At 41.0% G+C, this 15,033-nt stretch overlaps 1 protein-coding gene across 3 annotated transcripts in view; it reads left to right on the forward strand.

Annotated features, from left to right (window-relative positions):
• The first annotated feature begins 671 nt into the window (after positions 1–671).
• The window catches only part of LIMA1 (LIM domain and actin binding 1), a 105,326-nt gene continuing 90,964 nt past the window's right edge, over positions 672–15,033 (forward strand). Inside the window, exon 1 of one of the 3 annotated variants that reach the window (XM_006870051.1) lies at positions 672–822. In XM_006870051.1, coding sequence (XP_006870113.1) covers positions 704–822 — 119 coding nt within the window. In that variant the 5' untranslated portion in view covers positions 672–703. The remainder of the gene's footprint in view (positions 823–15,033) is intronic. The other 2 variants (XM_006870055.1, XM_006870052.1) reach the window with 2 other exon arrangements.

The raw sequence follows: 15,033 nt of genomic DNA on the forward strand, positions 1-15,033 counted from the left end.
TTATGCCAAGAACAATACTTAAATACTTGATAGTACTACAGTGTGCCTAGTATTTAAAATACATTATTTCCCTTTACCCACATCAAAATTATATAAAGGTAAGTATTATCCTTATTTTTCAGATGATAAAAACTAAACTAAGAAAGTTTACATAATGTGTTCAAGGTAACACAGCTGTGATTTTAACAGACATCTGCCTCACCTCACAGCCCTCACACTTATACCATGCTGTGTCCACAGAGCTTGGGGAGAGAGGGCAACCAAAAGGAGTTGGATGTGGGTAGACCCTAATTTGGACCTGATTCCATTGATGTGGTGATTTTGCCTCCCTTGGATGCAAGTCAGAAGAGGGGAACATTTCACTCCAAATGTAACTTTGGTATAGTCTAAAATTCAGGGAACAGCCAACTGATGTTTGCCCAGTAAGATCAGTCAGAGGAAAATGGAACTAGAAGGGACCTTAGAGATCATCTGGTCAAATCATCTTATTTTACAGGAAACCACAACCGAAAGGTATTGAGTCATTTGACCAAGGTTGCACAATTCGTTTTGGGGAGAACCAGTAGAGGAATGTGGTCTGCTAATGTAGGAATCTTTGCCTTCACAGCACACCCTGCCACTCTTGGATGCTGGAGAATCCTTTTCTAAGTCTAATATTCTGATTTGTCGTTTTTGCACAGGTATTTCCGTATCTATAGACAAGATGGAATCGACTCCATTTAATAGACGGCAGTGGGCATCAATGTCATTGAGGGTGACGGCCAAAGAACTTTCTCTCGTCAACAAGAACAAGTCGTCGGCTATTGTAGAAATATTCTCCAAGTAAGTACTGATCCTGGTCCAAAAGGGCCTTCTGTCTTGAGCAGTTACTACCACCTGTCAGGGAAATCAGCAAAGGAAATACATGATGTATAATGTCTTCATTGAGTACCCTCTGGATTCTAAGCAGCAGACAAGGTACTGAAGAGAAAGAGGGTGATAATACTCAACAGACATTTTCCTGTTTTGGATTTTTGTTTAGTTGGGGGAAGAAAGCCTTACAGACACAAGAAGATTGTTATAGAACACATAAAATAAAATGTCAACAATTCCAAAATGAGTGTAAGTGAGGGCTGGACACGGAGTAAAAGAGGCAGTATCCATAACTGGCAGGGGCAATCACGAAGGTTTTCTGGTGGAGATGCATTTTGAGGCCGTTTGGATTTGGCTGAAGGGTGTGTTAGGTGCACTCTATACTGTGTTGTCCAATATGATTGTAGCACTGTAGGATCAGCCCTGGACTGCTAAGTGCAAGATGGGCAGTTCAAACCCACCAGCTGCTCTCAGAAACCCTATAGACAAGGTAATAGTGAAGAAAAGGTAACACTGTAGATTACAGAAACCTATGTTCTCTGTCAGACTGGTACACTAATCCAGAATAAGAGAGGATTTAGTAGATCAGGATTGCTATACAGGTTCACTATGAGTTGGAACTGACTCAGCGGCACACAACAACAAAAGATATATGTGGCTGTCTAAACTTTAATAAATTAAAATTCAATAACATTTAATAGTTCAGTTCCTCAGTTGTACTAGCTACATTTCAACTGTGCTACATGTGGTGAGTGGCTACCATTTTGGATAGCATAAAAACGTTTCATTATTGTACAAAGTTCTGTTTGACATGTAAACTATATAGGCAAACTTGGGGCCACTAGCCACCTGTTTTAGAAATAATGGTTTTTTGGAATACAGCCAAACCCATTTATGTACTGTCCGTGGCTGCTTTTGTGCTACAAAGGCAGAATTGAATAATTGTGACAGGCTGTAGAGCCTAAAAATTCTACTATCTGACCCATAAAAAAACAAGTGTGCTGGTTCATGTTCTAAACCAAGAACTCTTCGTTATGACAGCCCGTTTTCTGCTTCTTTTATGCCCCTTGACTGTATAGCACACTGAACTATAGTAGGTATTTAACTAACATTGAAGGAATAGCATATGTAAACCTGAGATGGCAAACACATCGACGTCACCCAAGTACCAGATGTCATAATGGGAAATACTGGGAGAAGAGATTACAGCAGTTGGTGGGTTTGCCTCAACAGAGTTTGTTAATTAATAGGCATCTACTACACGTTTCTTAAGGAGCTCTGGTAGCGTAGTGGTTACGAATCGGGCTGCGAGCCTCAAGGTCAGCAGTTAGAAACTACCAGCTGTTCCGCAGGAGAAAGATGAGGTGGACTGCTCCAGTAAATATTTACAGCCTCAGAAACCCTGTGTAGGGTCGCTATGAGTCAGAACCAACTCCACGGCACATAACAACAACAACAACACTACACATTTCTTAGAAAAAAGATGGTTAAGATTTTCAGAAAATGGTTCTGATGGCTCTACCTAGGATAGATTAGTGTGGCAGTCTGACATACCATAGGAGGTTTCTGGAATCTACAATGTTACCTTTTCTTCAATAACAAATCCATTTGAGCACCTGCTCCATGGAAAATGATGTAATTTCAAATCGTTAACTTTGGTTATTGCTTGGGATGGTGTAGAGGTGAGGATGAAACTGCATACGTCTTTTTACCTTCTGCATTATGTACTTTGTTGTTGTTGTTATGTGCCATTGTTCCGACTCATAGTGACCCTGCAGGGTTTCCGAGGCTGTAAATCTTTACGGGAGCAGAAAGCCTCATCTTTCTCCCGTGTAATAGCTGGTAGTTTCGAACTGCTGACCCAGAGGATAGCAGCTTGATTCGTAACCACTACGCTACCAGAGCTCCTTACATTACTGTAATTTTGTGTCAAAAATGTACTATTCTTTTTTTTTTTTTTCAATTATAGGGGAGAGCGCGAACGCAGTCCCCCACTACCACAAATTATGCAGTCGAGTTTCCCACATTTGGGGAAATCGCAGGGGTCAGCACATCCTAAAGTGCAATGGATTAGCCTCACTCTGGGGAAAACACCTTCGTGATCATGGAATCACTCCTCTTATATTAAAAAATAGAACCAATAAAGGTATTTCATAAAAAAGGAATGGAGAATTGGAAAGCAATTAAGACTTACTCCCTGACCTCAAGGAATTTAATGGTATCATTCAGATCCTCAAACTTCCCTGACTTAATAATCCCCTGGGATAGTCTTCATAATATGATACTTTAGTTTGCCTGCTGTTGTGTAAGAAAAAAATCTCCAAAATTTAGTGGCTTAAAATAATGACAATACTTATTTTGCTTGTGAATCTCCAATTTGGGCAGGGCTTGATGGGGATAAGTTTAGCTTATTTGGCTCAAAAGCTAGGGGTGATGGTTGGACAATATAGTAAATGTAATTGTCACTGAATTGTATACTTGTTGTTAAGTGCCATCAAGTCGATTCCGACCCATAGCGACCCTGTATAAGGTTACCAAGGAGCAGCTGGTGAGCTTGAACCACTGATCTTGCAGTTCAGACAACTTTGCAGTCTGACATTAGCCCACAGCACTACACCAGGACTTAACTGTATACTTAACAATGGTTAAAATGACAAAATTTTTATGATGTGTATATTTTACCACAATAAACAGAAAGCTGGGGGCTATAATCATCAAAAGGCTCACTCACTCAAAAGTCAGGCGGTTGATGTTGGCTGTCATCTGGGCTCTCAGCTGGGGTGGGAACACCTACACGTGGCCTTTCCATGTGGGTACTTGGCTTTCACATGGTATGGTGGCTGTGTTCCAAGGGCAAGCATCCAGAATGGTAGAGAAGGGAGGAATCAGAAGTTGACCAGGCTCAGAAGTTACACAGTACCTATCACCTACACCACAAACCCTTCTTTCGAAGTGAGTCCGGAAAACTGGCTCATATTCAGGGCAAGAGAAATTTGTCAAAGATTTTGTAGACATGTTTTAAAAGCATCATAAACTGTTTTACAGGCCCCTCCCTTAAGATTTTAAGTGTCTAAGCTGGGGCTCAGAAATCTTTGTTTATCCCAAGTATCACAGGTAAATTTTGCCCTCAGGGAAGTTTAGGAAACACTGGTAGTAGAAGAGATAGACTTATGAATTTAGGTTCAGTAAAACAGAATGAATAAGATTTATGATAGAGTTTCAAGCAAAGGATTGTGGAAGCTGAATGTGAATAAAAGGAATGAGAAACAAGCAGTCTGGCATGGAGAGATACAGGAGGGGCTAAGATCTGGTTCAGTTCATTTAGGGCCAGATAGTGGAAGGCCTCTAATGCCTTACTAAGATTAGGGTTTAGTAGATCAGCAGTGGAAGGAATTGAAGGTTTCATTTTGCAGAGAGACTGACATGATCAGACTTGTATTTCAGAAAGATACTTTTGGCAACAGTGCAAAAGGTAGATAGCAAAGGTGAGCGATTGAGAGCATGGAGATGAGTTATGAGGCTCTCATAGGAGCCCACGTGAAAGGAATGATAGGAGGAAATGGGAAGGATTTGAGACAGTGTTGACAGATGATTAATAGGACTTGGAAACTCCCTGTTCTGCAGAGAAATGTGTCTACATTGTTACCCTTTTCCCCATCCCAAGCCTCACCTCTCTTTAACTGAACTTGATTCTCCTTTGATTTGTACTCTGTCTCTGAGTAGCAGCTTCATGCCTTTTCTCCACATGCTTTCTAGGACTCAGGGCTGCTACCTGGACTTGGAACTGGGTTATTCCAGTCCAGCCGCCTGCTGTGAGCCTGCTTTTTCGGCCCCAGATATATTGAATCAGAATCTACATTTTAACACAAGATCCCTAGGTGATTCTTACAGATCCTCTATGTGAGACATAAGAATTACCTGGGGATCTTGTTAAAATGTAGATTCTGATCCAGTTGATCAGGAGTGGAAAAGCAGGCTTCTAGAAGGGGGTCTGAACCAGAACCAACTGGTTTGAAGTCCTGGATGCTTCTCTCCTAGCTTTTCACTATTATTGTTTGCCATCCCTTGTTTTTTCATACCTTGTTCTGAATTTCTAAGCTCAGGCTTTGAGGGTTACAGCACTTAACTATATACCACACTGCTCTCATCTTCCCCTTCACTGAGTGGTGTGCCTGCTGAACAGCACTTAACAACAACAAGGTCTATTTTATGCAAGATGGTTATCATCTTGTCCGCCTCCAAATGTGAATGGTACCCATGTCATTGTGATAACCAAAAAAGGAAAAGGAAAAAAACAGAATTACTGGTCCACATAAATGACCTGATACTTGGGACTCAGTTTCTTAATATTCCCTACTTTTTCATCATGCAAGTGTCTCCCATCCCCCTACCGCTAGCCCCAACCTTATCATCACCCAGACTCCATCTCTAAAATGATGTGTTTGTAAAACTTACTTACTGGTTAGAGTCTCCCATTCTTCACTCATTCCACTATCTTATCCCACTGAACTGCTCATCAAATTCTCCAGGACCCGGGGCCCTAGATGTCAGTTCCCTTCATTCCTCCCTGCCTAACATAGCCAGCCACTTCCTCATTTCCTTCCTCACTCCCTTATTCTGTAATTGCTCAGCCCAACCAGTTCTTTCCTTGGAGGATTTGGGCCTTGTGGTAGCACTGATGAGAGAAAGTTGGAAAGGGCTGTTCATTTTAGGGACACACTTGCTTTTATGGAGAGAAAGTGCAGAAAGACCATAGAAGTCACTTTCTTTCGGATAGCAGTAGGTTGACTACCTTTTTTCATGAAAATTATTAGGGCAAATGGCAATTAATGCAAAATGTAAACCCTGAACTACCAGTGGGCCAGGCCATATTCTAAACTCTTGATATACATTTCCAGTCCTGACAAAAACTCATGTGAAGGGCATTGTCCCTTTTTATAATTGAGAAAACTGAGATGTGGAGAGTAAACTGTCAAAGTTATTATCTTGGATTGTTTCTCTCTAGTAGTTTTCTTCCATAGCATGCATTTTAACAAATTGAACTTTTTTGAAGGATGAATAGAATTCTTGTGTTTGTTGATTTTTTTTTTTGGTTTTTGTTGTATGTTGGTGTGTGACTTTGGAGAGACCCCATCTGTTACAGAGTAGAACTGCTAACGAAGGGTTTGTTTTTCTGTAATCTTTGTGGAAGCAGACCATCAGACCTGGAAACCACTGGGTAGGTTTGATTGACCAATCTTTTGGTTACCAGCCAAGTGTAAACTGTGCCACTCAGGGACCTTAGGATGAATAGACTCTTATATGGTAGGTTGAGAAGAAGAATCACTTGTAGCATCATTGGTTACACATTGGGCTGCTAACTGCAAAGTCACTCTGCAGGAGAAAAATGATACTTTCTGCTCCCATAAAGATTTACATCCTTAGAAACCCTATAGAGGGTCACCATGTGCTGATACTGACTCGGCAGTATGTAGCAGCAGCAGCAACAGGCTGGGAGAGTGATGGGGCAGTCCACAAGAAGGGGAACAACAAAATGAAAAGAAACATAAGTGGGACAAGAAATGATGTTCACGTAGTGAAAACCAGGGAATTAACCTGGATTTCTTCTCCAGGCTTCATTCTCACTGGAGACATAGTACTAATATTGTTTGCTTTTAGGGGTCTCTCAAAGCAGATTGCAGGACTGTTTTCCACAAAGCATATACTAATTTCTATTTTCTATACCTACTACCTTGTTTTCTTCTTATTTTAAAATACTCTATTATGGAGTACAAATTGCCATTGACTCTGTTCCAACTCATGATGACTTCATGTGTATTAGAGTAGAACCGTGCTCAGTAGGATTTTCAATGGCTAATTTTTCAGAAGTAGATCCCAGGACTTTTGTAAGAATAGCATGTGGCATCTGATTTCCCAAGGAGAAATGAGAATCTAGGCTGATTTTTGTGAGGTCAAATATGCCTGCACCCTCCAACTTTTTTTTTTTTTTTTTTACCATTTTTGACACCAACCACCTATCCCATTTCTACTTTTTTGGATTTGATACTCAGTGCGTTGGCCACATAGAACTCACAGACTATATCCGTATGATTATGGGGTTTATTAGGGCAGTTAACAGGTTACAATTCAGGATCAATTCAGGATATAATCCTTCGGTCTGGAGCACCTCTTCTCAGCCATGCCAGTAGGCATGGCCTCTCTCTGGTCCTCGGCTTCTCAGTCACACAGTGCCTTGGCCTCTGACCTGCTTAGGCAATGCTACAAAGCTCTTTTAGTGCTGCTGATAAATGCCCCCAAAACACTCTACTTCACCTTCAGTAAGCCTCAGCCAGCTGTGTAGGTGGGCAAACCTAGCTCACCTAATTGTCTGGAGGCACCCCACTCCACAGAGAGCTTCCTGCTTGAAGGCACTCAGTGTTACTCAATCCATAGGCCAGAAAACCCACCACTCTGTTTCAAAATGCTCTTGATTCTGTACTGCCACTCCTTGGCTCTCCTCTGATGTCACAGCTCTCTATTTTCTGGATCAAGAAGGTTCCACGAGCAGGGATCTTGAGGCCCAAAGGACATGCACCGCTCCTGGCTGTTCTTTCTTGATGGTAGTGAGAACCCCCTTTCTGTTTCTGAGATAGCTCATTTTAAACTTAGCAGGATAGCAAATTGACCTTGTTAGAGTTCCATACACCTTATGTCTCACTCAGGTCTCACTCAGCCCTGGTGTGGTGCTGCAGGATAAGCACTGTACTGCTAACTGAAAAGTCGGTGGTTCAAACCCACCAGATGCTTCTCAGAAACCTTATGTAGGAACCTACTCAGTGGTACTTGGTGGTACAGACTATGGCTAGCAGATCCATATCAAGTAATCCACTTCACCACACATTTCTTCCTAGGTGCCTTTGGATGAACTTTAACTTTCAACTTTCAGTTAGAAGCTGAATACAATAACCATTTACACCACCCAGAGACATTTGGGGGTTAGGAATTAGTTAAATCTGTTACAAACCTAGTTAAGAGATTGCAGAAAACCTTAGTTTCTGACCGGAGACGAATACTCAAGTGGAGTGTGAAGAAGCTTAATGTGGAAGATGCTTGCATCATTAGCTTGGTTGGGAAATAAGTAAAATACTTTACTTTCTACTTGTTAATAATATATTTTAACCTTATAGATACAAAAAAAATTGTTTTTCTCGCATTAGAGCCGTACTTATTTTTTGTTGTGTTTAAACCTATATATTTAAACTGAAGGTAAGGAAGGTTCATTGATGGGTTAATTTGAGCAGCTAGCTTTGGTTGGTTTCCCTTACCATTGACTTCAGCATAATATGATCCTTTACTTAATAAAATTTGGCTCTTTAGGTGGAATTTTGTTTCTTTGTAGAAAGTTCCTCTTTGAATCATATTTTTTGGAATTAAAAGGAACCTGGCTCAGGAGTTTTCAAACTAAAATGTTCATTAGTTCTTCAGAGGAACCTCAGGACCAATTCTGGGAAGATGGGTTGACCTAAAGGGAATTCCCTTTAGCCTCTACCAGAGGAATCCTGCATTGATCCTTTTGTATATTCTATATAAGAAGGAGTCGTGGCGATGTAGTGATTAAAGTGTTTGGTTGCTAACCAAAAAAGGTCAGCAGTTCAAACACACAAGCCACTCTGCTAGAGAAAATGTGGAAGTCTGTTTCCATAAAGATTATAGCCTCAGAAACTCTATGAAGCAGTTCTACTCTATTGAATTAGAATTGACTCAGTGGCAATGGGTTTGGTTTTATGGTATTCTAAATAAGATATCATTTGGGGGGAGGGTCCTGCAGCTATAAAACTTTGAAAACCATTGCTCTGGCTAACTTTCATCCTCCTCCTCTGGCAGATAATGGATGTGGTGTCTAGCAATTATGACTGAGGATCACAGACCAAGGTAGTGGTAGATAGTAGAGCTAGACCCAGCAGGCAGACCCCTTACTCCCCACCAGTGTGCTTTCCATCATATCACATCTCCTCCTACTCTTGTTAGAACTTGATCCACTCAGTAGTCCCTAAAAAGAATAAGGTTTGTGTTTAATTTTTATGATTATTCTTCCTTTATTAAGAAAACATTGACTTTTAGCTCTCCCTAGTTAGCTTCCTTTTTTGCTTCTCTATAACTTTTTAGTAGTGAAATTGTTCCAGAAGAAAAAACATGTTGCCTAAACCTTGGGAGTTTCCATTTTCTTTTGTTGGCTCATATTCCCTTTGCTCTATTTGAGGGCATACAAGCAAGAGTCATGGCTCAGGAACTCTGTTTTCTGGCCTTAGAAAAGTTAAAGACACTGCTATTATTCCCCAGATAATTTTAGCATCCTCCATCAGCTGCCTGCCTCACAGCTGAGCATAATTGGGCAGTTGCAAGATTAAATTCTGAATGTGAGAAAAAGGAGACTGGAAGATGAGAAAATCTGGGAAGGGGGAGTGATACATGGGAAAAGGAATGAAATTTTATCTATAGACATTCCACTGAAAATGTGTTTTTCTTTCAAATTTGGATCTTCTGAATATCCCTCCCTCCCACCCACCTCTTAATCCATGACCTTCACATGTGGTATCAGAGTAATGCTAGTTACTTTGAGCCTTTGGGAAAAGTCTGAGATTTAAATCTTGATCTATCACTGAATTCAGAAGTTCTGAGCCTCAGAGACTCCAGTTAACATTCTAAGAATACAGAATGTAAAAGTACCAAGGACTTGGCATGTAAACAAAACAGGGATATATCTTTTTTTTTTTTTTTAAAAGCAAGAACCTCATCACAAATAAAGGGTGGGAATATTTGTGTTTGGTGTTTCAAAACACAAGACAGCCATACTATACACCTGTATTTTACAGATGATGCCTCAGGGCCAAAAGGACAGGGTGGAAGATGAAAGCTATTTTGGTTTTCTTTATTTCAAACTTTGTTTCTATTAAAGACAGTAAAGGGAAGGGAACCTCTGAGGTTATTTACCAAACTAACTACAATGTAATTACCTCATCTTAGAGAACAATTGACTAAAGAGAAATTTACCTGCTGATTGGCTCTGACTTTTATCTATTGTGATATTGCTGTAATACTGAATGGGTTTGGAAATATACAAGTTCAAGGCCAGTTTCAATTTGCACTGTGTTTCTGCATTGCCATTTTTAGGAGATCTCTCATATTCATCCACACAGACAAAAATATACAAGGGGGCTTCAAAAAGTTCATGGAAAAAATCCATTATGTTTTCATTGATTTTTTTTCCACGAACTTTTTAAATCTCTCTCATATGTATAAGGATGTTCACCAAAGCACTTTATAACAAAAAACTAGAAACAATCCCAAACGAAACAAAACCTAATGCTGTCTCAATTCCAACTCACAGTGACCCTGTAGGACAGAGTAGAACTGCTCCATGGCATTCCTAAGGCTGTAAATCTTTATGGAAGTAGACTGCCTGCCGTATCTTTCTCTAGTGGAGTGGCTGAAGGGTTCTGCTGACCTTTCGGTTAGCGGCGGAGTGTTTTAACCATGGCACCACGTGGGCTCTTCCAAAAGCAATCCAAATGTCCATTAACAGGACTAGGAGTAAATTAACTGTTTGTAACGGAAGAGGATTGCCAAGGTTCTTAGACTTCAGTGTTGCCAAATCTGGGAGTTGCTTCTTAACTTTTATGTTACATAACCTCTTACCAGTTCTTTCTTCCCCAATGTTTTCTTCTCATGGCTTCTCTCACAGTCTCCTGATTTTCCTCTGACCTCTCTGACTCATCCTCATCAGTCTCTCTTATCACCTGCTCCTCCTCTGCTAACTTCAAGTGTTAGCCTTCCCAGGACTGAACTCTGGGCCTCTTCATGTACTCTACTCTCTTTGTAGATGAACTTCTCTACTCCCAGGGCTTTCACATCATCTGTGGGTGGACAAGTCTTACATTTATGTCTCTAGCTCAGACCACCTTCTGAGCTCTAGACATATGTGTGTAATCCTGCCACTACCAAGTTGATGTTTTAGTTAATGTGACCGACATGAAACTCTTCATTTTACCCACGCGCCTCCTTCAGAATTCCCTACCCCAATAATTAGTCCTTTCATTAACTCAGCTGCTCCTACCAGAAACCTGGAAATTATTTTTTTCTTTCTCTCTCTTCCCTCTTTATCAATCTTGTTGATTCAAACTCTGAAATATACAATCTCAAATCCAGCACCATGTCTCACCAGTGCCACCTTCATTCTTGGCCCCCTCTAGTCCAGTCTCCACACAGCACTCAGAGTGACCTTTTAAAACAGGAATTGTATCATGCCATTTTAAACCCTCACTGACCCTCATTGTACTGAGGGTTCAATTCAGAGTCCTCAGTATGGTAGGAAAAGCTTCTGCCTCCCGGCTTCATCTCCTCCCCATCCCTCTCTTCCCTTCTGCAGTGTGTTGAGTAACACTGTAGTTCTTTGTGTACTTTATACATGAGACACATTCTTGCCTCAGGGCCTTTGCACATGCTGCTTTCTTCTGCTTATAGTACTTTCCTTCCTTATTTTTCCCTGGCTTCTTCTGGTCAAACTTTAGGTCTCAGCCTAAAGGTTATTTCTTCAGCAAGGCTTCACTTGACTACCTTCTCCCTTTCTGAATTTGGCTCTTTTGTTAGGTTATTTAATATTACTCTGTTCTTTTTCTTCATTTTCTCCATAAAGACTTTTTCTTTAAAGGAGTTACACAACTCAACAGCTTATATGTATATAAAAAGAGAGACACATACATAGTATACATATATATATGCACAGTGTAGGAACAATTGTGAGATTGGCCTGAGACCGGGCAGTGTTTCATTCTACTTACATAAGGTCGCTATGAGTAGGTACCGACTCGATGGCACCTAACAACACAAAAGTGCTTATATTTACTGTCTAAGTCTAAACTCTCCAATAACAGGTGCTATGTCTTGATTAAGGAGCTCTGGTAGCGTACAGGTTACGAATCGGGCTACTAATCTCAGGGTCAGCAGTTTGAAACTACCAGCTGTTCCGCCGAAGAAAGATGAGGCGTTCTGCTCCCATAAAGATTTACAGCCTTGGAAACCCTGTACAGGGTCGCTATGAGTTGGAACCGACTCCACGGCACATAACAACAACCATGTCTTGATTATTTGTTTCACTACATTTTCTCTGTTGAAATGTAGAAGCAAATGACTCAAGTTTGACTTATGGCAACCCCTTGAAACAGAGTAGAACTGCTCCATAGCGTTTTCTAGACTGTAATCTTTATGAGGCAAGGTCAGTAGTTCGAATCTACTAGTCACTCTCTGGGAGAAAGAGGAGGCTTTCTGTGCATCCATAAAGATTTACAGCCCTGGAAACCCTATACAGGGTCGCTATAAGTCAAAAACAACTTGGTGGCACATAACTACCACCACCACCAATCTTTACGGGAGGAGTTCCTGGTGTGGCGCTGTAGGATGAGCACTTGACTGCTGACTGTAGGATTGGCAGTTCAAACCCACCAGCCAATCCTCAGAAATCCTGTACAGCAAGGGTGGGGAACCTTTTTTCTGCCAACATTTATAACATTAATAAGCCATATGAAGTTATCAACTTAAAAATTAGCCTGCTATATATTTGGACAAACATTTAACTACTCACCCCAAATGTGATGGCTGGAACTGTCGCTGTCTTGGCAGGGCCAGACCAAATGATTTTATGGGCCTTATAAGGAACTCTGGTAACATAGTGGTTACGAATCGGGCTGTTACCCTCAAGGTCAGCAGTTCGAAACTATCAGCTGTTCCGCCGGAGAAAGAGGAGGCTTTCTGCTCCCGTAAAGACTTACAGCCTCGGAAACCCTGTATAAGGTCACTATGAGTTGGAACCGACTCCATGGCACACAACAACAACAATATGGCCCATGGACCAGATGTTCCCCACCCCTGTTGTAACAGGGTCATTGTGAATTGGAACCAGTTTTGAAGGCACTTAACAATAGCTGCTCCACAGGAGAAAGATGAGGCTTTCTGCTCCCGTAAAGATTTACAGCCTCGGAAACACTGTGCAGGGTCGCTATGGATCAGAACCAACTCGAAGGCACATAACAACCACAACAATAGCACAGCAATCTTTACAGGAGCCAAGCTTTAGGTTTTTCTCCACTGGGGTTGCTGGGTATGTTTGAACCACCAACCTTTCTATTAGCAACCAAGTGCTTAACCATTGTGCCACTAGGACACCTGCATTTTCTCTAGTACTTGGAATATAGTGGATATCAAGAAGTGTTTCTTGAATGAAAACTTCAGCTATCCTGATAACGGAGAAGGAAGTGCAGAATATTATGTACAATACTCTCCCATTCTTGTTATTTAAAAACATTTGCACCAAGTCTTTTATGAGTCATATTTTCACACACACACACAAAACCCTAAAACGGTATATTGTTGTTGTTAAATGCCATTGAGTCAGTGCCAACTCTTAGTGATCCTGAATAGGGTTTCTGTAGAGTAGCTAGTAGATTTGAACCACCACCTTGCAGTTCAAATGACCTTGTAGTCTAGTGCTTATTCTATAGTGCCATACCAGGACTCCAAAAGGGTACATACCAAGCTGTTAATAATAGCTATCTCTGGGGAATTGGAGACAGTGGGTAGGAGAGAAAATGTTGTTGGTAAGTGCTGTCAAGTTGGTTCCAACTCATAGAGACCCTGTACAGGGATTCTAAGGAGCAGCTGGTAGATTTGAACTGCTGATCATGTGGTTAGCAGTCTATTGCTTATCCTACTTTATATGTGTTTATAAAAAGCATGTATGGATTTTGTAACAAAATATATATATTTTTAATCACATACAAAGAAAATTATTGATACAAGTTGTTGATAAACTGACTTACATTTTGATGTTTCATTAATCACAGGGGACATTTGAGAAGATGGGGAAAAAACGTAGAGAATCAAGCATTAAAATTTTAGGGAACTTGAGATGCTCATCAGGTTTGTGCAACCTCTGAAGGAATATGGCTCTCAAAGTAACTGAAAAGTGTTTCTTTCTCGGCTTTTTAGAGAATTTGGATATAAAGGAGATGATGACCACTTTTTTCTTTTCTTTTCCATTTATTTTTAAATTGTTGTTGTTGGAGTCCTGGTGTGGCGCGGTGGGTTAATGCGCTGGACTGCAAGGTCAGTTTAAACCTCAAGGTTGGAAGTTCAAGCGCACCAGCTTCTCCTTGGAAACCCTATATAAGCTCGTTATAAATCAGTAATATAAATCTAGAAGGTGCAAGAGGGTTTATAGCAAAAAGTCTCCCTCCCAGGTTCAGCACCCCAGTTGTTTCTTTTTTTAAAAAAAAATGCTTTCCGTTTCTTATGCTTCCTTTAAGAGATAGCTCAATTCATATAGTTGTTTTTTTTTTAATGTTTTATTGTGAATTATGTGATAGTTTACATGGGAGAACATTAGCTTTACATTTATCCTATCTTATATCATTTCATTGCCATGGTTACAATCCCCTCCATGCTTCATCAACCAACCACAGGGTATATACCCTTCAAGCCTGCCCCCCGGTCATCAGCACACAGCCCCATTCCCTCTCTGGGTCTAAAGTCCCCAGCTGCTTCATCTCTCCACATCATTGCCTCTGCTTCCATCTCTGGTGTTACTGTTTCTCTGGGTAGGGTCCCACTCTCCTCTCATCTCCCTTGATGGTCCCAGGGACCTCCGCTCCTACACTGCAAAGTTAATCATTCCCCTCCTTGCTACAAAACGTCTACCTTTACATTTCCAACTGTCACAATCAGTCCTGATAACAATTATTCACTAATGTATCACAAGAGACCTGTCCGCATTTCCTTTCATCAGCTCTGCCTACACAGATTGGATACTACTCAGTGGAGATTCTACCTTCCTCCACGCCCTCTGAATCTAGATTCCCTCTTGAAAGCTTGTAAGCCAGTCACTTCTTGCTTTGGTAGCCCCCCCATTTTGGGTAGCCAATGTCCAAGTTGCCCATCCCTGTCTACTCTATGTATGGAGGGGGTGGGAATGATCCTTGCTGTAAGGATTTGTTCCCTCTTTTGAGCTACTGCGTCCATAGGTGTAGGTCAAGTTCATCAAGTTGTATCAGATTACTCTTTTTTCCCTCTTCTTTCTTCTTCTAGTTGAGCTCTGATCATCCAGTCATTGAAGCCAGGTCAAGTGGGTATTATCTGCAGGTGTTGGTGTTC

This window comes from Chrysochloris asiatica, unplaced genomic scaffold (assembly GCF_000296735.1).
Source record: "Chrysochloris asiatica unplaced genomic scaffold, ChrAsi1.0 scaffold00138, whole genome shotgun sequence".
Lineage (NCBI taxonomy): Eukaryota > Metazoa > Chordata > Mammalia > Afrosoricida > Chrysochloridae > Chrysochloris > Chrysochloris asiatica.